The sequence below is a fragment of the Dufourea novaeangliae genome, unplaced genomic scaffold (assembly GCF_001272555.1).
Source record: "Dufourea novaeangliae isolate 0120121106 unplaced genomic scaffold, ASM127255v1 scaffold439, whole genome shotgun sequence".
In the NCBI taxonomy this organism is placed as follows: Eukaryota; Metazoa; Arthropoda; class Insecta; order Hymenoptera; family Halictidae; genus Dufourea; species Dufourea novaeangliae.
Window position 1 is genome coordinate 509,143 of NW_015374327.1, and position 23,175 is coordinate 532,317.

Sequence of the window (23,175 nt, forward strand, 5' to 3'; positions counted from 1 at the left end):
CTATATCCGCCAATGAAAAGCATCGAACGAGGCGTATCTCGTGGTTAGCACGATTTCACGAGACCGCTCGGGGTCAATTCGTGTCGAGTTTGGCCAGCAGCAAGCAAGCAAGCAAGCAAGCAAGCAAGCAAACAAGCAAGCAAGCAAGCCTGTTGCGCAATCGATCTTCTCTTCGTCAGGTCCCTGGTTATGTACAGTTATTCACAAATCTGATTCCATTCCCCCCTTCTTCACGCCCAGTTTTCAGAATCGCCGGCGTTACACGACAATCGATCGTCACACTCCTAAACAATAATATTTACGAAGCGACGGATTCTCCGTCGCGAGTCCTATAGTGGCGATAACGCGGGGCCGCGTGGTTATCGAGCGAGCACGCGGAATGCCCTTCCTGAAATGTCGAATACCGCGGCAGATAACGAGGTTAACACCGAGAAACGAAAGTGGAAATCGAGTTAAAGGCGTGTTACGTGCCGAAACACCGAGTGAAAGGGATCTCCGGAAAAGGGATCTTGTTCTTGGCTGGTTTTCCAATGTTTGCACTAATCCCAGATAGCACATAACGCCTAGCGACGGCTTAAAGACGTCTTAGACATAGAATAGACGTAAAATGGACGTCTTCGGGACGTCATGTGTTATAGTGGATATCGATCTGATGCGGAGAAAAGGAATCAGACTTCGCGAGGACCAAGCAAAAGAAGGTTGCTCCATACCCATATAGCACATGACGCCTAACGACGCCTTGAAGACGGATTAAAGACGCCTTAGACCTAAAATAGCCGTAAAATGGACGTGTTCAAGGTATCATGTGCTATCTGGGATTGGGTAAGAAAGATTTTCTAATGGAAAATCGGACTGAACGATACGAAAATGGAGGTTGGGATCTGATGGATCGCAACCAAGTGACAAAATTTACGCTTTCTTTCTCGGTTAAAGAAACGAATTTCTTTTTTTTATATCAAGTTATATTAACCCCTTGGGTACATTTGACGTCTGAGACACGTCATTCACTTTTTTCCCCTAAGAGCGGATGACGTGTCTAAGACGTCAAACCAAAAATTAAACTTTTAGGTACATTTGACATCTGAGATACGTCATTTTTTTTTTTTTATTGATCAATTTCATTCATCAATAAAAATATCACACTCTGCATAATTATTAGTAATTGTTTTTTTTTATAAATTGAATTTATTTCATTTAGTTTTATTTTGTTGTTATTAATTTATTTTTGTTTTGCAATTCTAATTAGTTGAAGACATCTTAATACTACATATGTCACCAATATTTTAGAAATAAATACATTCTTACGTAAAATGTACTGCCTTTACATACTACTCCAAGCAACCAAAAATTATTTCCGTTCCACATGCAAATATTTTCTCAAATAAATCCGTACCCAAGGGGACGTCTTCAAGGGGAAGATCTTCGGTTACAGACAATTTTCGATCTTGTATTTCGACTCGAGGAATCGAGAGTTGAACGAAAGAACGGCAATTCGCGAATGCCTTACCATCGCGTTGACCCTCGAGGATGGCGACAACGATTTATTTATGGACAGGCGTTCGCGCACACCGATAAACGCGCGTCTATCTCTACTAATTTTCGGCGCCGAACGGCGACGACTCTCGTCGCCCGACCAGCTCGATAATACTTCGTATATATAGATACAAACAAGTGAACGCGCGAGAGAGAGAGAGAAGGAAAAACGTCACGAAGAAGTGGTACTTTTTTTTTTTTATCGGGGCTTCATTCTGGGTCGCCAAATGCCTTTTGGATCGATTCGCGATCGAGGAAACGTAACCGATATTTTTACCAAGCTTTTACGAAACTTTCTTCTCCGGGGTGGACAGAATCGATTTATTGGATATACGATCTTCTTCTTTTTACTGTCACTCGTACCTTGAAAATGCCCTTCGTCAAATCGATCCTAACTTCCGAACCGATTTCCCAACTTTCAAATTGATATCTCAACTTTCCCAAATCGGAATCCCAACGTTTAAACCTTTTGCGCTAAACCAGTCGCAAAAGGAGATACAAACTTGACATATATATAAAAAAAAAAAAAAAAAAAAAAAAAAAAAAACTATTTCAACCGCCAAATCGATCTTAACATCCAAGCCATTCTCTCGGTCCAATCGCAAGAATCGCATTCGATTTACGTTCACAAGACGCAAATGGCGCGCGAGTTTCCATCGAGCTTACGGGTCCCATCGCTGTGTCACGATCCTATTTCGAAGCTGCGTCACGCGTCGTCATTGGTCGACAACTGATATCGCGATCAATCGTATAAATCGGAGGGGTTAATACCGCCCGTTTTTCCGGCATACTAGATCGCGTAAATCGCGTGGCAATTGGACAAGAAGACGGAAAAATTACCACGGAAACGGAAATCAACGATAAGTGGGCGGGGAATGTATAGGCACTAAGAGATCGCGAATCATAGCAAGGAGGATCAAGTAAAGATATCAAACCAGAGGGGGGATGAATAGAGGATCGGCAGTGGCGAACGGAGAGGTAGATAAATACGTTGATAGAACGAAGATTCAGCGATGATGCGGCGAAATACAGAGTGGAAACCCAAGTGGCGTGTGGAGAAAGAGGAAAAGAGGCGAGGACAGGGGAGAGAAGAACGTCTGGAGCCAAGCTGGCTGCTCGAGAAGGGGGCTCGACATCGCGTTTACAAATCGGACTCAAAGAATCTGGTGGGGACGGCCGGGAGAGCTTATAAGACAGCTGAGCACAGCACCCCGAGACCAATAGTCGCGAAACTTGTGAATGTGTCGCGTGCAACCAAACGAAACTTTGTTTAGCGGCCCTGCGGATCCGTTAGCCACCACCCCAAGTGTATTAAAGTGACACGGACTTATAAAAGCGTGTTTAACCATAACGATCCATTGATCATTTTCGAGACAAAGATACAATATCAGAGTGGTGACAAAGTGATCAAGCATAACACAGGGTGGCGAATACCCTCTGGACGATTAACAAAGACACCTTCGACGGTAGCGTCCGTGGTTCAACGAAGGATCACCTTCGCGAGAAAAAGGGTGACTCGTCCAGTCACCGAGGAACCAGAAGATTATTTCCAAGTAGCGGCCAACTAACCGGAGAAACGACTTCAGATTACAGTGAGTACATAAAAGGACATTCGAAACTAGGATTTTCCTAATTTAGTGGAATCTGGATTTGAGATTCTCATGGATTATACTAGCCCCGGCAATATACCAAGAGGAAGAGGTATATTCGGTGGTATTTCGGTATCAGGAGTGTTTGAGGGAAATTTAAGGTCGATTCAGGGAATTAGACGATGTCCCCTAGAGTTCTGAACGAAATTAAAAACCCGGGTAAATTTCAATAAATCTTGTCCCGAGGGATAACCTTCGTAAGAATCGTCGAATTCTACTGAAATATTCGTAAACAGAGGAAAATTCTACGAACCGATTTAATTTGAATAGGGACGGTAACTGATTGAAATCGGAGGTACCCGAACGGTCCGTTATCGCGGAAAATGGCCCCTCTGGGGGAAGGACCGGAACGGTTAGGGGACGTGCGTGGTCGGTACGGTGTGTTTCGATCGGGGAGCGGAAAATTTCGCGTCGATACACGCGGTGTACACTGGGTCAAGAGTATATGACGCGGGGAAGAGAAATCAACGAACCGCAATCGGTGCCGTGTCAGAAGTTAACTGTCCTGTGCGGTTTCTGCGAAAACAATTTCGCGAGAGGGGTTGTGTTGCGAGCATCGTCTTCGTCGATCGACGAGTCGCGGGAAGAAAATCGGTGGAAATCGGAGGAACCGTTGGTGTCTTACGAAAAATGGTACTTTTTCGCTAAGAGCCTTCGTGTAACGATCTACGAATTACAGGAAGAAAATCGGAGAAACCGTTGGTCCATTACGAAAAATGGTACTTTTTGGCTAGGAGTCTTCGTGTGACGATCGATTAGTCACGGGAAGGCTCTGAGGAAATCGGAGGAAAACCATTGGTCCTTTATGACAAATGGTACTTTTTGACTAGGATTCTTCGTGCGACGTTTTCGTGCGGTGTTTCGAAATTAAGGGGCTCGCGAGGACTGCTTTCACCAGTGACACCGCCGATTTTAATAAAACTGCACAGGATCGTTAGGTATATATGTATGAACGACATTTGTAAAATATTAGCTGCTATATATTTTTAAGAAATTCGAAGTTAAAATTTGAAAAATCGCCTAGGTCGTTAAGTACCAATGAGTGTTAATGTTTGTTAATTAGACTGGTGGCGGAGCGTCAGCGTACTAGAGTTCGAGTCTCGCCAGACCTATTATTTTTTTTTTTTTCGCATGCTTATTATTAGACTGCGGATTTTATGCATTTATAGCCTGTAGGGCTCTGTGAAATATAATGAAAAACAAAACTTTCATCGGATCCAACGAGTTTTCTGTTTTATTCTGTACCCAATAAGATACCTAAGAGAGAGAATAAATTCAGTTTGAAATCGTTATCACGTGCCTGACTCGATATTGTAACGCAATGAGTTAACGAACTAGGCGAATGTTAACTGAAGGCTAACAAACTTTGACTTCAACTTTCTTAAAGAATGATAGCCAGTTCGCGACTAATATTTCAGAAATCATTTATACATGTATACCTGACGATCCTGCGGATATCTGCGGTCGCCCAGGTGCGGGGGCACCTTTTGCACCCCCGCCAGGAATGGCTCTGGGTGTATCAACGAATAGATCGCGCGACAGGACTCGAGGATCTTTCAATAATGAACGGAAAATCCTCCTTGTGGGAATTGTCTTCGTCTCAGGGTGCCAGATAACCCCATAAAAATCTTCCACTCGCGAATCCGCGGCGACGATTGATTAATGGTTTCCTTGTATCCGATTCCGGTATCGTATTTGCCTCTGGAGAGCTCGGCGAAACGACACACAGAGGCCAGAAAGAAGTAGGGGGAATCGGAGAGACAATAATCGAGAGGGGAGAGAAGACGCGACTGTTTATACGGAAAGTGTGGACCATCGATAACATTCTATTCTTCTATCGAAGCTAAAGGTGTGCGTGAATCCGTGTAATATTATGGTATTATGATCCGAGACCTGTATTTCGGACCGTGGAACATGGTAACGAAAAAACAACGATGAAAATTGTTTTTTTTTCCCTCTCTTTTCCGTTGGAGAACGGAATTATCGTCGAGTCTAGTATCTTTAATGCTCGAGGTGTGTGTGTGTGTGTGTTTGTTCTCGTCGTCCAATTAACGAGGACTACTCTTCCTTTCGACTCTAATGCACACACTGAAACATCGAAATTTCATTAGATTTCACAGACGGTTGAAAAAAAACTCGGGGAACCTAATTAACCGAAAATATTAAATGTAACGATTCCCCTTCCACTTCTCTGTCCTCGATTTACTCGCGCGAGTTATTTCGTCGAACGTTCTTGGCACGCGCGAATCGCGTTTTCGCTTATCAAGGTCACCAAAACATCGATAATCTTTCGAGCTATCTCGGTGCAGATGTGCTCGATTAAACGGATTAATTATATATACATCCTCCAACATTTTTCTTACACCCTGTATAAGCGCTACCCTTATAGAAACCGAAAAAATACCGGTATTTATTTCGGTTTTCAGTAATATATCGGTATCGATAGAACTTTGATAGTATAATAACGTTATCAAAATCATACCGGTTTAAGTCCCTGGTTGCATACACCTCTCGTTCCGATCGAGATTCGATCGAGAACGGTGTCGAACCGACGTTATCGCGAAGACTGCTAATTCACGAAGCACCAGGCAGAGAAGTCGCGTGTGGCGCGGGGAACCTTGACCCTTTGAGAACGTTACGAAATTCGGTCGGACCCCGGCGCACGCTGCGCCTCGATCCCCCTCCTGGATCACCAAGAAACGCGACGACGCAATTCGATCCGCGAACGACTTTGAACCGTGATCCAACCGCCACGCCAGAGCGAATTTGAGGACGCGGGGAAAGACGGGAAACAGCAACTTCTCAGTGTCCCTTTAACCCTTTGCACACGAAATTTCGTTAATTTCGTTGGTGGAACAGCCTGTTGCCAAGCAATCATCCAGTTCCTCCCTCGTCAACCACTTACCATACGATTTCTTTTACGGTTTTACTCTCAAGAATTAATTTATCGTTAATATTTTCTCAGACACTGGAGGAATTCTATTCCTATCGCAGATGTCACATTTATTCTAAACGTTAAAATGTTAATACCAGAGGAACAGTATTTTTAATAATAATAATTATTATGCAAGGGGTTAATGAGTCTATAATTTATAAATTATATCCATTTATAGCACACAGAATTCTCGAGAATTCACTATACTTAGGAGCATAATAAATTTTGAAGAATTTTTTATTTTGTTTAGAACCTGGTAGTATAGTAAATACAGTAAACAAATCTTGCTTTCACTCCAGTAGATTAACCCCCAAAAATCTATATTTGTATACGAATCCGCAGTCTAGTAATTAATAATAAATAGGATTTGATGACTTACCGCCATCGGATCCATTGGTCAGCATCCTCCTAACCACCGCCGTTTTATCCGTATACGCGTCCAGTTTCGCGACATCCTTGCAGACCCTCTGAAATTCCTCGAACGAATCGTCTCTGCTCGGTCCTGGAGGCTCGTCGCGAACCTTCTTCGATCTATGCGAGCCATCCGACGAGCCCTCCTTCGACGTCGAACGGTCCCTCTTAACCTTCTTTGGTTTCTCGTCGATGGACGTCCCTTTAACAGGAGTCGACGTTTTCCGTTTCTTTTGTGAATCTTCCGTTTTTCCTTTGGGCGTCTTAAACGGGGCTGTGAAAGAAACGGAGAACCTTCTCAGAGATTTCAGACTTTCAAAATGCTAACGTATTCGGTAGCTATTGATGAAATGATTACAGAATACAAGCGTATTCGAGTGTTCGTTTATTATAAAATAGAAAATACCAGAGTATTCGTAAATTTATTTATATTCACCTGAGACTTTCGCCTGAAATATCTCCGTTGTTTTTAATGATACTAGAAAATGCTTGCTTCGGTGGGGCAATCATTGTTGTACAGAAGATTTTTTTCTTGAGGTTATATTTTCCGATGTTTCATCGTCGTTTTCGTTTTTTTTAAATGGGATAATGTATTTTGATTAGTCTAATATTTGTATCTAATGAAAAGACAAATTCAACCATGTTTAATATGTTAACCTTCAAATGACCTTCGGAGGAGGTATTCTTCAAGAAGTATATCTTAACGTACGAAGACGATTGCTTTCTGTATTTTAGTACAGATACTTCCATGATAATACTTCCATGACCCGCAATATACAGCAAGGGTAATTAAAAATTGTTTGCTAGGAAACAGTTTGAATCGGTTAAATCATCCTGCACAGTCATCAGATCTCAATATAATATAACATATATGCGAAATGTTGCAATTCCAAATTTAATTTAATTTAATTGAATTCATAAATTGAGAGAAATAAATCTGTATGAATCCCATACTTTCCAAGTGTATACTCACTTTTGACTGTCACTGTACATCGAACCACTCGAAAGCTTACGAAAATAGTTGAAACTCATCGATAGATTCCGTGCCATATACGCTCTCGGTGGCCCGATTATAATTTATTCGAACGATCGAAGCCGATCGAGTGGCTCGTCAGACACGGAGAAGGTTGCGCAATTAGCGCAACACGTCGATCGCGTTAGGAAGGTATTATCCTGGACCCTCGATCCCCGATAATCTTTCGAACGGCCCCCGTAATAATAATAATCGCGCGTAGACGTCGCGCGGTACGTAGTAAATCATCGAACGGCAACGAGAACGGAGCACCGCCGATCTCGGCGCCTCTAATAGGCGATAATACCGCGAAAGATGATTTATGGGATACAATTTGTACGTTCCCCGATTCAATTGAACGGCAATTAAAACGTCTTGGCTCGTACGCGAACGAGCGATAAGCTCGTCTGCCTGCCCGGTCTCGGAAATCACTCGAATTTGTTTATCTCGCTCTCGCGGGAGCACACACGCGACGCGTAAGGCCTTTATCATCGACCTTAAACGCGAAAGGGCGGAATCAAACGGCTCCACGAGTCACATACTGGATCCTACGATCATTCGTACGGAAATCGACCGACGATCGGATCTTGTGTAGATGGAGAACACGTCAGAGAAATATGTATAAAGGTAAAAATCGTTAGAGATCGAGCCTAGAAAAAAGTATGTAAAGGAAAAGAATCGTTAAGATCGAGCCTTCGCAAAAACACGTATGCAAGGGACAGAATCGTTAAGATCGAACGTCGAAGAAAAACTTATACAAGGGAAAGAATCGGTAGAGATCGAGCCACCACAAAAAACTTATGCAAGAGAAAGAATCGTTAAGATCGAGCGTCGAGAAAAGCATGTGCAAGGGAAAGAATCGTTAAGATGCGAGCGTCGAGAAACACGTGTAAAGGAAAAAATCGTTAGAGGAAATTTAAGAAGGGACCCAATCGTTGTTACCGTACCCGAATTCTCGAATTCCTCGATCTTCAGCAGGATCGTCCGTTTGTCCTCGTCGCAGAGATCTGTCCATCCATTAATGTCCACCTCTGGATCGTCTATTCGTTTGGTAGTGGCCCTCTGTTTCGCGAAAACCTCGAACAGACAGGTGACATGGTGCCAGGCCTTCATTTTACCCTCGCTGAACGGATTCGCCATCAGCTTCGCGATCCTCACCGTGTCCTTCTCGATCGGACACTTGCATTTCTTGCATTTTGCACGGCCAGTCTTCGCCGTTTCAACGGCGAACGGTTGTTCCTCCTCCTTCTCCTCGTCGGACATCTTTCGGAGGACTCCAGACGTTCTCGTACGGCCTTGACCTGATAAATTATTTACCGATTTCTTTAGAAAAAAAAAATTCCAATTTAGACGCGAGGTTACATGTTTGTGACGAAAGAAAAAAAAAAAAACGAGGCGATGAACGTTAAATTATACAGAATGGGCCGTGTGATTCGTATATCGCAACCGTAAGGCGGACGATAATTTTTCGGGAGGAAGAAAAAACAAATAGAATATGCAAAATGACGGTTTTTGCCCCGTACGATTCGTTGGAACGAGCGATATCCAACTTGAAAATTCATTCGGAATCGCATCGCCGGTCCCCTCGGGTGAATAACGTCTACCCAACGCTGTCTGTTTCCACTTACGGGGTTAGACTAGCGTGACGGGTACAAGAGAAAGACGTTTTCTCAGATGTGGTTTATGAAAAGTGTAAAAATGATATTAACTTGCGGTTTAGTACTAGATTTCCAGCATATTATCGAGATATAAAATCAATTGTAAAATCGCGGCAAGATTTAAGTATATTAGGGTCAAAGGTTAAAGATCGCCGGAAAGTATTCGAGTAACTGTATTTAGCCTATTTTTAATGGATAAATTATTAAAGACTCTTATCCATATTTTATACCGTCTCTACTCTGAATTTACTATTTGTATTATGTTCTTTTACATTTTTCTTATTATTATTTTTCTTTTACTTACTTGTATATATTTTATTTGTTTCTTTGTATCTAATTTTGTTATCTGCCACTACTTTTCTTTCGTGTGTACCAAAGGTTTTACCCCGTTTATAAATTATTATTATTATTATTAGTAGTAGTAGTAATAGTATTACTAAATATTCAGACCTCTTCGAAACGTATTCAGAATCTACGTATTTAAGCACCTATTCCTCCCTCCCAGGGAGACCAAGAGCACACGAGGGATAATGTGTATCGAGAGGGAAACGGGGAACCACGCTCGAAAGGTTGATCCGTTCGAAATGAAAAACAAACCTTGTCGAGGGAACTGAGAGGGGAGGGTTGTTCGAAGACCACTGCTACGTGTAGGGCCTGTAATCCAACCCTCGAAAAAGGGTGAAAACGAAGGGGAACAAGACCGTCGAGTTGCGTTTCGAGGCTTAGCTCTAGCGGCCGCACAACGAATTCGCAAACGAGACGAACAGGGGTAAAACACCCTCTCGATCGTACCGAGGAGTTCTTCTTCCGGTGAAAAAAGTATCGATCTCGGCGTACCGTCACGTGTCCAAAATCCAGAATAGCCCAGAACGACAAGACAAAGTCGAATGGGTCTAATCCCTCGGAACCGTTAACCCTTTTAGCGCTAAATACTCCTGAAACTAAACGACGATTGTGGACGCAACAGTATGTATATCATCAATAAAGATGATATACATGGTGTAACAAAAATGTCCTCCGACCCAGGAAATGGGGCACTCGGGGGGTGAATTGGAACAAGTTTTTCCTTAACAACAATGTAATCTGAGGCTTCGTTTTTTAATCTATTTTTAAGATAGATTTTTAGTATATATGTATATTTTGAAGTAAGATTCGTAGTTTGTTACGCAATCTGGCGAGATAACTATGACAGACTTCTGTGGACAAATTTTGTGAGTGGCTGTATACGCTTGCCAATGATCCATTACGATGTCATTGAACGCATACACGCGTCCGTAGCACCTAAATTATTCAAGAAGACTGCGCGTTCAGGAGTACAGGTGCTCGTTCACGCGGCTAGTAGTTCGAGTCACGAAATGGTCAGGCGGACTTCCCATCCGCTCGAAATGTCTAGCTTCCACGCTGGTTCTCCCAAGTCTCTGTTTATCGTCCGCATATATTTTCCTCTTCTTGTACCCCTTCTTTTACTCTTCAGCTCGATTCTACTTGGATCAATGAAATTTCTATTAGCTACAATTGCCGGCTGTTAAACCAGCCACGGTTGCAACGAGGCTAAGCGAACACACGAGGAACCCTCTAGTGGATATCAGGAGGGAGGGGGGGGGGGGGGGGCTTCGCGTATAATTCCACTTGTTGCAACAAGAACAACACTCTCGAGCCGAGATAATCGGAGGAATTTATCGTCGCAACATTCTAGCGAGTTCTATGAGGAAGACAAACAGAGAAAGAGAGTTGAACATCGTAATAAATTCGTCGAATTAAAAGCTGACACGGTCCATCGGACGATTAAAGAATAAGAAATAGGGTTGAATTGTACGTTTTCGATTGATTTAAATCGATTTAGAATGTTAATCGTGGAAAAAGACGCGGAATCGCGATGCCGCCATTTTGCCGGGCGTGTGCGTCGCGGCGAGAGAAGAGAACCGCGGCGATAAGAGGCAGCCGTTAATTGAGCAGGCCGCGATAAGGAGACGAGGGGGCTGTTATTTTCAATTAACGCGGCGATTGGTCGACCGTTCGACGTCGACGCGCAACCGAGCGTCGGCAAACAATGGCAGAAGGCCGTGTCGATCTAATTCGAAACCGTTCGACACACGTTTAGTTATTTATTTAGTTATTTAACGGGTATAAACCCGGTATACATACATAACATTTAACGAAAATAAGATTAGAAACAGTTACATCAATATATTATACAGTATGGAATTAGTCGCGATAGGAAATTTTTAATAAAATATTAACTAACCCTAGTAGCACAAAATATTGATTCAATCTCTTTTTTAAATTAAATATACAATGTGTATTTCATATCACGACAAAGATTTTTTTCCCAATATAAAATGAATATGTATTTAATATTGGAAACATTTATTTTATATTTCCTGCATATGTATACAATATTTGGATTGAATATTTATTTGATAGTAAAAAATGTGGTTATAAAAAAATTTTTTTTCAATAATTTTGTGCTACTAGGGAAGATTAAACAGTCCTTAGTGCTCTATGCAGGGATGTCTTAAAGTATTCAATAGACCCACTGAAAAAGTCAATCAGATCTGTGAATTTATTGACTGATTTCAGGATTCGATAAATTGGATCACCTGAACCATATTTACTTTTTGACACGAATTCCCCTATTCGACATGATTGCACGCGTATCCAGAATATTTTCAAATATGTTTTCAACGAATGAATTTCATTCTACATATATTCTTTTCTTATCTTTCCACGAGATTTTCGGGTACCAGCTGTATAAAACTGATAAATACATAAGAATACAGGAACACAGTGACTCATAAATTTGTTCATAGAAAGCTATCACATTTATCTCACCGGATTACGTAACGAAATCCTCTTTCAAAATTGAAAGAATTTATCACGAAAGCATGATAAAACTAAAAATCGTGTCTGCAAATAAATCGAGATTGCAGAAAAATCTGTACACTTAATTGTAACTTAGAAAGTTTATAAACTAATGCGTGAGTCACTCTAGATTATTTCTCCATACATCTATACCAGCCTTAAATGTACACTAAATTAAATTTTACAATATCGTAATATACATAATATATAATATAATATAGTATAACATAAAATTCATAGTAAATTAAAAGTCAACATAAATTCCGCTAAAATTACCATTGTAACTTCCGTAACAGTAGAATAAGAAATCTGCATTCCGTCATTTTAACGGGTTTTGTAGTTCTAGTGTAAATGTGGTGAGTTTCAAAACAAAAAAGTCAAATGTACTAACAAAGGAACTTGTAAATCCGGTCGACACAATTGTTTACAGTAATATTAGTCGTGTGTGCGTGTGTGTGTGTGTGTGTGTGTGCAGAGAGTGCGAAATAATAGAAATTTTCTAAGAGTCCTAGCTGGAGTATCGAGCATCGTAAGGTTCAAGAATGTCTGTTCCCACTTCAGTGCGCTGAATTCGATTTGTCTGACCACTGACGTTCCTCGACTACTTACTCGCGCAGATCTGTCGAGTGTGTACAAGGTTTGGCTAAATAATATGAACAACCAGGTACGAGGTTATTCCGTATGCAAAAATAAGAAGAAAATATAGAAGAAAATTTGGTTATTTAAGGATTAATTTTCGAGAAACAATCGACTTTGAAAATCTACTAGATCCAGGGGCAATTGAATAGGACTGGGCTAGCATGTCTGTTCGTTGCATTCCGTTTCTACTTACACTACGATGAATACACGTGTTTCAGATTAATTTTCGAAGTCGATTTTCTCGAAAACTAAGTCTTAAAGGACAAAATTTTATTCCATATTTTGTTCTTATTTTTTCATAAGGAATCATCTAACACTCGCTTCTATACGCTTGTATACTCGTGCAGTGGATTCGAACACCCATTTGTCGAGACGAACTCCCTAACATTTTTCGCATTTTCGAAGCCCTTGTCCGACATTGCCTCGTTACCGTCGACCAAAGTAAACGAAAAACACGGTACGAAAGAAAGGGATGAACGGAGCTCGAGCGATTTCACGCGGAAAAATGGTAGAATGCGAATCTAAAATTGGGAGAGACAGAGAAAGAGAGAGATGAACCGAACTGGGCAGGTATTGTTCGTAAACGCCGATAGGAATCGGGAATCGTGAATAAATCAAGAAGCGGACATTTCCATCTCGTATCGCCTAACGAACCGTGTCCATCAATTTTCTTTCCCTTTTTTTTTTCCCCCTCGACCATGGCCCCGATACCGAAGTATACATTTCTTTCGAATCGTCGTGTCTCTTCCGTGGTTAATCGTCGTCGAAATCCTGTTCAAAGATCGATCTCTCGCCACCACTGACAACTGGGTGACAATAAAAAAAATAAAAATAAAACGAAGAAGGCAAATAAAAAAGTTCGCAACAGTAGAATAAAACGTAGTGTATCAACGCGAAGTTTCGAAAGGCAACGTAAGCAGCTGTTTCACTGGCAGAGGCGCGCGTAAATTAACGAACGGCCACGGATTTTTACGATCACAGTGGGGGGAGGAGGAAGAACTTTCATCGCCGCGGTTAAACTCTGATTGTTTTCTTTCGCTCGGTGGCCACCGCGAGTCCAGAACCAGCGAAAAATCGATTATTTAACCGGCTCATGCCAGCCGTGACGAACCATACCGGTTTACGTGTAACCGGAGATATACCGAAAAAATCCGATCGGAATTTTATATCTTGTACGTATAAAGGTACGCACGATCTATCTATAGATGTTTCCAGTCTTGAATCACGGACTAGATCTCACGATTTCGTCTCGACAGTCTTTCGACGGGAGGGGGAGGGAAGCGTGTTTTTTGAATGGTACAGTAGAACTCGAACACGTATTTGAACCAGGAACTTAAACCGGTATGATTGTTGATACCGGTATTGTGCTATCAAAGCTATACCGATACCGATATATTACCGAAAACAGAAATAAATACCGGTACTTTTTCGGTTTCTATAAGGGTAGGGCTTATACGTATAGGATTACGATTTGATACCGGTATTATGCTATCAAAGTTATACCGATACCGATATAATACCGGTATTTTACGTTTCGGTAGAAGTCCCCGATCTGAACTCCTCTGGGGACAGACAGTTCATATAATCATGCCGTTCAAATAAGTGGATTCAATCACACATCGACAAGAAGTATTAATTTTGAATGCCATGTTTCGAAAACAATTGATATATTAATTATTTAGAATGCAGAAAATTCGTTACCTGATCAACGAGATGCATATACCGAGCGTAGGCGTAGACGCATTCTAAAGACGTTCACATAACTGTGGAGTGACGCTCCACAACGTTCCGTTGATCAGGGTACTCGCTGAAATTTCAATGAAATAAATGAAGTTCAGATACGCGGAGTTCTACTGTAGTAAGTTATGTCGGCACGAAGGAATTTCGTCGATAATCGTCAGTAGGGAACAAAAGGATGTGTGCAGTAACCGCTGGAATTACGATAAACAAACGGGCGAACGTTCCGTTGCGCGTAGGCGTCGTATATGTATACATACGTGTCTAGTATACCTATATACCCCTCGTGTGCTGGGTCTCGGACCTACAGGTGGGTAGGAGGCGCGGCTATAGGTGAGACGACGGGTGGTGGAAGATTCTCCTCGGGGTATAATAGAGGGTGCAACAGCCCTCTCCGCTCATTCTTCGAGCACGCACGGTCCCGCGGCAAAAAGTTCGCCAACGCGCGCGCGTGTGCCCGTTTCGACGTCGTTTTTTCTCTTTCGCGACGTCGCGGTTCGACTGGCCAGATATTTCTCCCTTCGATCGTGCAGACATACACGACAAAGTGATTCTCTTCGGCCGAGGAACGGGGACATCTTGTGATATCGAGCCAAGGTAGGAGGAATCAGTGTTTTTTTTTTTTTTTTTTAAATTCTTGAGATGTAACACGTCATTCTTTTATATATTTTTTTGTTTTTTTTTTCAATTCTTGAGATGTAACACATAATTCTTTTATATATTGTTTTTTCTTTTAAATTCTTAAGATGTATCACGTCGTTGTTTTATATATTTTTTTTGTTTTTCAATTTTTTAGATGTAACACTTCATTCTTTTATATATTACGTTGGTAACAGTTCGTACGAATTCTGACGAATCGTTCGTAAATATTTCTTTGTTCAATTGACGTTTTTTTTGACCGTCGGAAGACGGAATGTTCCGGGACTGACGTGGCCGGCGGATGCAAGGTCATTTTGACCTGGAAGTAAATGTTTGTTTTATGTGGGTTCGAAGGATGAATCGTGTGTACGAAATGTCAGGTATATATTCAAGTGTATATGTATGCGAATTCACGTTTAAAAAAAATAAATAAGGTAATTTATTGTGTGAAAAAAATTACCGATTTACGAGACACGTTGCATACCGTCAACCCAGTAATAACGATTCTTCACACTGAAAGTGTCGTCCACTTCCAACAGCTGTTATTTCTTCGCTTCCCGTGCCGAAGAATCGGAATCGTTAATCGTCTATTGTCTCCGTTTCACAAATTAACGGAACGTCGTCGACGTGTGTGGGGTCCAATTAAACGTCACGCGTCAATTCCCATCTTGATCGGTAGTTAATCGTTTTGTTTACCGCCTAAACTGGGGGGGGGGGGATCGACGTAATTTTTCTGTCAGGCTGTAGGGATCCCTGGCCATGAACCGGGAATGAATAAGAAATCGTCGCGAAATCGACTCGTTGGATGCAGGAAATCGGTGATGAGAAAACGAAACGGGGATGGGGTCGGCGCGATCGTGGGCGGAATTCGGCGATGAACACGGTCGATCGAGTCCTGGATAAAAAGAAAAAAAAAAAAAAAGACGAAGCGAACTCGGACGATCGCGCATTAACAGGCCGCAATTTTCCTCGATAAATGGCCGAACGAACGGCGTACTAGAGGCCTCATTGTTCCGCCGATTCGTGGACGCGGAAAATGACAAAACGCTCGGCCAATGGGAACCTGGCAATGTATATCTCTAACTAGCCTAGCCACGTGAAAGTTTCTCGAAGAAAAATTTCGAACGACTAGGTTAACGATCGAACCGCGAAGGTTAATCGTAAGAACAGTTAATGAAATTAAATAATTGTTCGACAAATCTCGATTCATTTATAAAGAAGTATTATTTTATCAAAATAATACTTGGCATATCTGTTTTCGATACATTAATAATTACAAATTTGCGGGTTAAAAAACCAGCCATTTTCATACGAATATATTAAACCCTTTGTTTGGGATGGCGCCATTCTGTTTATTTCTCAAATTTTTTAAATTATTCTGGCACGAGCTATAGCCACACAGATACAAATTAAGAAAATATATGTTTTTTTTTATTTCACACAACCACAAAGAAAATTCATTAAGACGCTTTCACAAACGAACTGTAACTTTTGGAAAATACATTATTTTTGCTTTATAAAAATATAGCATACTTTACAAATATTATTTAGTAAATATACATATTATTCAAATTGATAAGTTAAATAATTTTTCTTTAAAAAATTCCCGAAAATTGCCTTATTATAAACCCGTCACAGTAGCACAGCCCCTTAAAGCTGAGAACGGACACCCTTAGATACTGCTGTTTTTCACTGTCTATTATTCGAATAAAATTCTGCCCAACTCTGGCCCAAGTTACGTGAAACAGAAAAGAAGAAAATTGAAAAAAAAAAGCACAAAAAAAAACGAGCTTGGGAAATTACAAGCGGTTGAATTTTCGTGGGCGAGAACCGAAATTATGTAAAGTGTAATTGCTCTTCCCTCTCCTCTCCGATCCCCCTCCTCTTTCGATGTTATCTGTCCAAGCAACCCGGGTCGCCAGATAAATTGCTCAGCTGAATGAATCCGAGCGAACAGAAAGCTCTTGGGTCATCGAGGATTATCCCTTCGAGACGATAAGAGCAGACTGGGATAAGATTAGGCGAGATCGCAAACAGGGATCGAAGTCGAAGTCGAGCTGTTATATCGGGTGCGTCCCGTTCGTGGACCAATCACGCGACAATTTCGCTCTCTTTCCATATCCGTCTCTGTTTCTCTTGGCAGTCTTGTACGTTCCCTTACGAATCTTTCGAGATTGATCTCTGCGGAACGCGACACGAACTGATGTAATACGTGGTCTGGAACGATAAGAAGATCCGCTGTACATAATGTAAAAATTCTACAGACGGTCAAATATACAGTTAACTACTCTCATTTTCATTTCTTTTGTTTCGTCTTCGCTGAAGAATTTTGTAATTTTGCATTTTTTGTGTTTTTTTTTTTACGTGTATAGCAAAAGGCTTATTTTCCTGGGAATTGAATAAATAAATAAATATAGTGTGTCAAGGGGACTCCCGTAATTTTTTAGTAATTATAAATTCAGTTGGAAGTTTAAGGGAACCGGAGTAAATACATTTCCAGAGACGTTGAAATAAATCTGTTCCGTCGTGAGAACAATTAAATTCGCGTACGGTGATAAAATATTTAATTAATCGGAAATGGAGTCTGGAATGAGACTTGTATCTTAATATATCCGTGTAATTCGTACGGTTCCCGATGCCGGATTCTCCCGACAAAGGGGCCTTAACCCTTTTGCACTCGGAATTTACTAATTTTCCATACATTTGGTCCGTTCAGAAGGGGACAGTCGAGTGCAAAGGATTAATAAGCGAGGTTAATACCGGAGAATTCCACGAATGGATATTGTACGTTTAAACAACATTACGCAGCGAGAGGGAATGCGAGTGGGGAAAACACATTCGAATTATGCTTTGAATTATTAACATCGAGAACGTTCCACGAGTCCCCAAGTCGCGGTTCTTGGCTCTTTCCGGTTCCCAGCGAGCTGGCGAACGCATATATCCAAGTACAAAGGGGGTACCAACTGCTTGGATCAATTAAGAAAGGTCCTGACTTACGGATCGACGCACAAAGGCGACCCAAGCCACCGAGATTCCGTGAACACGCAACAAGTGGAAAGTCAAAGTGACGACACTTCATACCACCACGGAACCAGACGTGGTGGTTCTGCTTGTGAGGCTCGAGAGTCCTCAAACGGAAGAAGACACCACGCTCCGAGTGTTTGCTCAATGAGGACACGATCGTCCAACTCTGTATCAGAGGTGGACGTTATTCGAATAAAAATTCGAATGCAATTATATTCGAATAAATATTCGAATGAAATTGGATTGGAATAAAAATTCGGATGCAATTGTATTCGAATAAATATTGGACTGAAATTGTATTGGAATAAAAATTTATTCAAATATGCATTTATTCCAAGGAACCAGCGAATAATAATTTATTCACGAATATAATTTTACACGCACCATCGGCGCATCAATCGTCAATCGCTATCTCGAGAAGGGTTCCTAGGGTAATTTAAAAAATTTCCGACACGACTTCCTAAAAATCATAAATTTTTATATTTTTACTTATTGGGATAAAACCGTGTTTTTTTAAAGTGTAACGAGCATACTATCATCGACAACGATCCATTCTTGTCCATTTTTAAAACTTTCACCCAAGCCCTGAAGCGGTCAATAATTTTTTCTTCGTTTAATTTATTTTACAATTTCACCAAGTTTCCTTTTGGCCGAGAAAAATGGTAAAAGCGAACAGTATCATTTTTACAGGCACGGCTGTTGCAGCCATACATCCAGCAACGTAATTAACTTTAATTTTTTCTACGAGAAAACTCCATGGTGTATATTTCTATAACTGTTTAAAATAATTATAAAAATATAAAAATACTGGTTATTCTCAACTATCTATTCAAACCTTGTTGACCATACAGATACTCGACCTACTCTCAGTAGTTTCATTTTTCTTTCACTAGTTCGCGTATAGAAATTCTCACTTTCCCAATAGATCATCCCGAAGCTGTTGGTTCCGTCGGAGAAGAAAGCAGGCAAACGAGGAAATTAGTTCGAAACGGTGGGAGGAAAGAGAGAGCAGCCCCATTCGGACTCTCGGCGACGGCGAAACGAGGTGGCGCGGATCGTCGGAGCGTTAAGGATAGGAGAGGCGTGATAACGACCGATTGTCGAGGGGAATATCGAGGGTAGTTCGAACGGCGACGATATTCACGGTTCGCCGGGAAACCGAGAGGAGGAAAAAAAGAAAAAAGAAACAGCGGTGCGGCGCGCGAACGATCGATCCTCGAGATAAATCGACGTTTGATGGCTCATTCGGCTACGGGAATAAACACCCACGCGGATCGAGGTGTATCAGCCGGCAACCCTCTCTCTCTGCAACCCCTGCTAGACTTTTAACCCATTTCTCGCCTTCTGCGTGGTTTTTATCACCCCTGATCGAGTCCAAGACTTACATCCTCGAGACGCCGTCGATCATCGTGTATTCCGAGTTTTTGTTTTTTCGGCCAAAATTCTCTCGTATAATTTTCCCCACCTCTCCCCCTTCCCACTACACGATTTCTGACGTGTGCTCGCCGTACGGTGGTATGGAACGATTTATGGACGGGTAGCAAACTGTGAAGAAATTTCCGTTTTTCTGTTCTACAGACTCCTCTCGATTATCGTCTGGCTTGTCCTACACGATTATTGTCCAGGCGTTATCTCCACTATTGGGGAGGGAAAAAATCAATTTGAATTTATATTATATTATTAGACGTATCATTATATTACGTGTGATTGATGAATCCGGAGTCAATCCGGCTTAAAGCACATATGTACTTTGTTACCGAGGCTTGGGCTTCGGGCAGAAAACGAATTTTGTCAGTGCCGTGGAATCTTCGAGCACTCATCGATGATTTACTGTACTATAACAGCGATTCGGTGTTATCGTTGCATTTCGTCGATCTGTGATCGACACATAGGATCATTGAATCGTGAATGTAACGTGTCACGATTTTCTTCACAGCGACAAAGAGGATCGAGGGAATGACGGGAAGGTCCAGCGCGAAACGGACGGGCTTGTGTCTGCTGGCACTGTTGTTGTTCTGCCTCGCCAACGACAACGTACGCGTCGTTGGGGATCCGATCCGAATACCGCCGGAGTTGGTCTACAGGGACGCGTTCATCAACAACCCCGAGGATCTCGTGAGTAAACTCTCGCTTTGAAATACGCTGGAATCGGTGACGGGCGATACAGTAACGATATTTCGAATATCGTTGCTTTTATCAATTCAAATGTCGATATTTCATACGACGATATATTGTAGTATCGATACTTAACCTATAAGTATCGAAACTTCGATACGATCATTACAGTCGCCGTAAAAGTAACAGGTCGTAAGGAGAATGGACCAATCGAGACCATCCCGTAAAGTTTGCGATTGATCGACTTCTTCTCATTGCAAGTATCGATACCAATAATATCGACATTTCATTCCGGATATACTAGTGCATCGATACTCTGAATATCGATACGCATCGATACCAATTATCGACACAATTCAAACGTATCGCCATCACTAGCTTAACCCAATTTCCCAATGGTAGCTCTGAGAATTGGAGGTTAGGTCATTCATTCGCGACGAATTCGGTTCACAGATTCTGCTGGACAAGCTGAAACGGGTAAACGAGGAGAAGAAGAACATAGAGGAACGGGAAAAGGAGCTAGTCGACATGCAAGTGATGATCCAGTCGGTGCTGGAAGCCAGGGCGAAGGACAAAGCGAGAGCTCAACCGAGCGACTACTCAGCGGAGGAGCTTCCGACACCGAACGCGGTCGTTAGTCAGGCGCAGCGTTCCGGGAAACGCACCGCCCTGAGCTGTGAGTAGCCTCTAAGTTCCTTTCTCAAATTCTTCCCTCCACTTTCGTGCGTCCAGAATTCATATCCTCCTCCAATTCATGCGTCCACTTCCAGTTTCGAAACGCAGAAAGCGTATAAAAGTGTGGCAACTTTTCCACTCTTAAAGAGGAGATCAGTTCGGAAGAATTTTCGAGGACACCCTGCAGGCATAACTGCATCCTCCTATTGGAGGATTCGCGGGTCGGATTAATCCGCCCACGTCGCCACGCGGTCAGACTTCAGAAACAGGTGTATTTATTCTCGAGAGTGAAGCTGCGTGTCCACTTAAATCTAGACTCCCACTAGAATCATCCTCGAAAATGGAAGCAACGACGAGGTAGACGAAATCGTGGAATTGCTCGATCATGTGTTGGATTACGAGTGTTGACACTTTTGGTAAATCTTGAAAAGGTTCATTCCATTAAACGTAACAGAGTGCTGTAAGAGTCTAATTGTAAGCTAAACTAGATCTGGTAGAAAGTTCTGTCCGTTTTTTAATTAAAAGAAAATAATATATTTTCAATACATTTATTGATATTCACTGAACAATATAATTTCCATCGTTTAATCACCCTGTACAGTGGAGAAATTGAGACATCCATATATGTTTCACACGAACACGTTCAGGCATATTGAAACTTGAGATGACATTATCGGACAGAACTTTCCGGTAGACCTAATACTATCATTCTGTGGCAGGGAGAAAATTCTTGTGGACCTTACTACAGGATGAGTAACTAGGAGTTCAGAATTTTAGCAAAATAAGAGTGAATAAATTTTTTAGAACAGAACAGCGTGGTTGCAGTTACTCATAGAGTGAATCAACGTGAATAGGTTAGTCATCGACCACCTAAATTGATCGTCCAACACATAACGTAGACAATTCGTGTATCGAATGAACTAGGAGCTAAATAATTGCTTGACACATCTCGTTTGTGCATCGAGAGCCTAAAGTCAATCCCAACGATTCCGTGGATAGAAATCCCGCTCGCGTTCCGCAAACTTTCGAGGGCTACTTGGCCCCCGGATCGTTCCCGCTGTGACTCGTCCATTCTTCTATTAAGACGGGAAATACTCTCGGTCACGAACGTGCCTCGCTTGGCAACGGCCATTTTCTTCCTGGCCGGAAAACACGGAATCCCAAGTCGCGCCGCGTCTTAATCGACCTTCTGCTATGTGGACCCTGCCCCCAACCCCACGAGTTCCCTCGAAACGGTCGGAAAATAGTGATTGGCGCCATCGACTAAATTAAACTATCGACTAATGACTATTCAGTCGATAGTTTTTAGTCGATGGTGCCCATCGCTATCGGAAAACTTTTCCCGTGCAACGGAAACAACCCCTGCGTATCGTTGGCCTAACGGAATTCGTATAGTACGTTCGTGACGCGTTAATCTTTTCCAGATCCGTCTGGTTCTGGAAAGGCGCGATTCGTTTCGGGGAAACGAGCGAGCTAGTCGCGGCGGAGTACGATAAACCAATCGATTCCGCCAATTGACTTTTGATGCTCGTGACGTCAGACCCAACAACGATGGTTATTTCGATTGGAAAACAAGCCACAGGCCTCGATCCGCCATCGAAAGATCGACGTCAGACTATGGGCGGGATTCATAGTCGTTGCTTATTCTTAACCCCTTGCCTTATAACATCGAGTCACATACGTGATGGCGATTTCGAACTGCTCTTAATAAACATAAGTGAAATACTAGTATTAACATTTAAAATTTAGAATAAATGTTACACTTGCCATAATAATAAAATTCCTTTTGTATCTGAAAAATTATTAACGATTAAGTAGAGAGCAATCTTCGAATATATCGTAAGGCAAGCGGTTAAGATAAAGTAGTGACTATGAATCCCGGCCTATAAACTCCACTCCTACTCCATTGAAAACCCACCATGCCCCCCCCCCCCCCCCCCCAAACCATTGAAATGAGCCGCAGATTTCGTCTTCCCGTTGACAGATATGACCCTGTGCCACTTCAAGATCTGCAACATGGGACGCAAACGGCAGCTGCACAAGTAAACCGAACCGAGCGTAACCAAGATCGTTCGCCGCGGACGACGGCGGCCACGTGTGCGAAAAATTCTGGAGCCTCGTCCCGGCGTGATGTGCACCCTCTGCCCTCGAGAGGAACACAACGATAACACAACAACCAAGCGAAATTCGCGCGTGAAAGCCCACGGGAAAAAGGAACGACCGGTGAAGGACCGCGAGCAATCGGTAGAGGGCGTCGCGACGCGGCGCTGTCAGCGCGGGAAAATC

At 42.1% G+C, this 23,175-nt stretch overlaps 2 protein-coding genes across 2 annotated transcripts in view; one reads left to right on the forward strand and one right to left on the reverse strand.

Annotated features, from left to right (window-relative positions):
- The window catches only part of LOC107192884 (DNA ligase 3), a 21,988-nt gene extending 13,185 nt beyond the window's left edge, over positions 1-8,803 (reverse strand). The window contains exons 1-2 of the mRNA XM_015582233.1: positions 8,488-8,803; positions 6,497-6,802 (exon numbers count right to left, since the gene is read on the reverse strand). Coding sequence (XP_015437719.1) covers positions 6,497-6,802; positions 8,488-8,803 — 622 coding nt within the window. The remainder of the gene's footprint in view (positions 1-6,496; positions 6,803-8,487) is intronic.
- LOC107192951 lies at positions 3,076-23,091 on the forward strand. Its single transcript, XM_015582316.1, has 4 exons — positions 3,076-3,125; positions 20,036-20,214; positions 20,668-20,890; positions 22,874-23,091. The coding sequence occupies exons 2-4, from the start codon at positions 20,056-20,058 to the stop codon at positions 22,933-22,935; spliced, it is 444 nt and encodes a 147-aa protein (XP_015437802.1). The 5' UTR covers positions 3,076-3,125; positions 20,036-20,055; the 3' UTR covers positions 22,936-23,091.
- The last annotated feature ends 84 nt before the right edge of the window (positions 23,092-23,175 follow it).

Coding starts and splice junctions, on each gene's coding strand:
- LOC107192951 (XM_015582316.1), top strand. CDS start 20,056: ATGACGGGAAGGTCCAGCGCGAAACGGACGGGCTTGTGTCTGCTGGCA. Junction 20,215..20,667: donor TCAACAACCCCGAGGATCTC/GTGAGTAAACTC, acceptor TTCGGTTCACAG/ATTCTGCTGGACAAGCTGAA. Junction 20,891..22,873: donor GAAACGCACCGCCCTGAGCT/GTGAGTAGCCTC, acceptor TCCCGTTGACAG/ATATGACCCTGTGCCACTTC.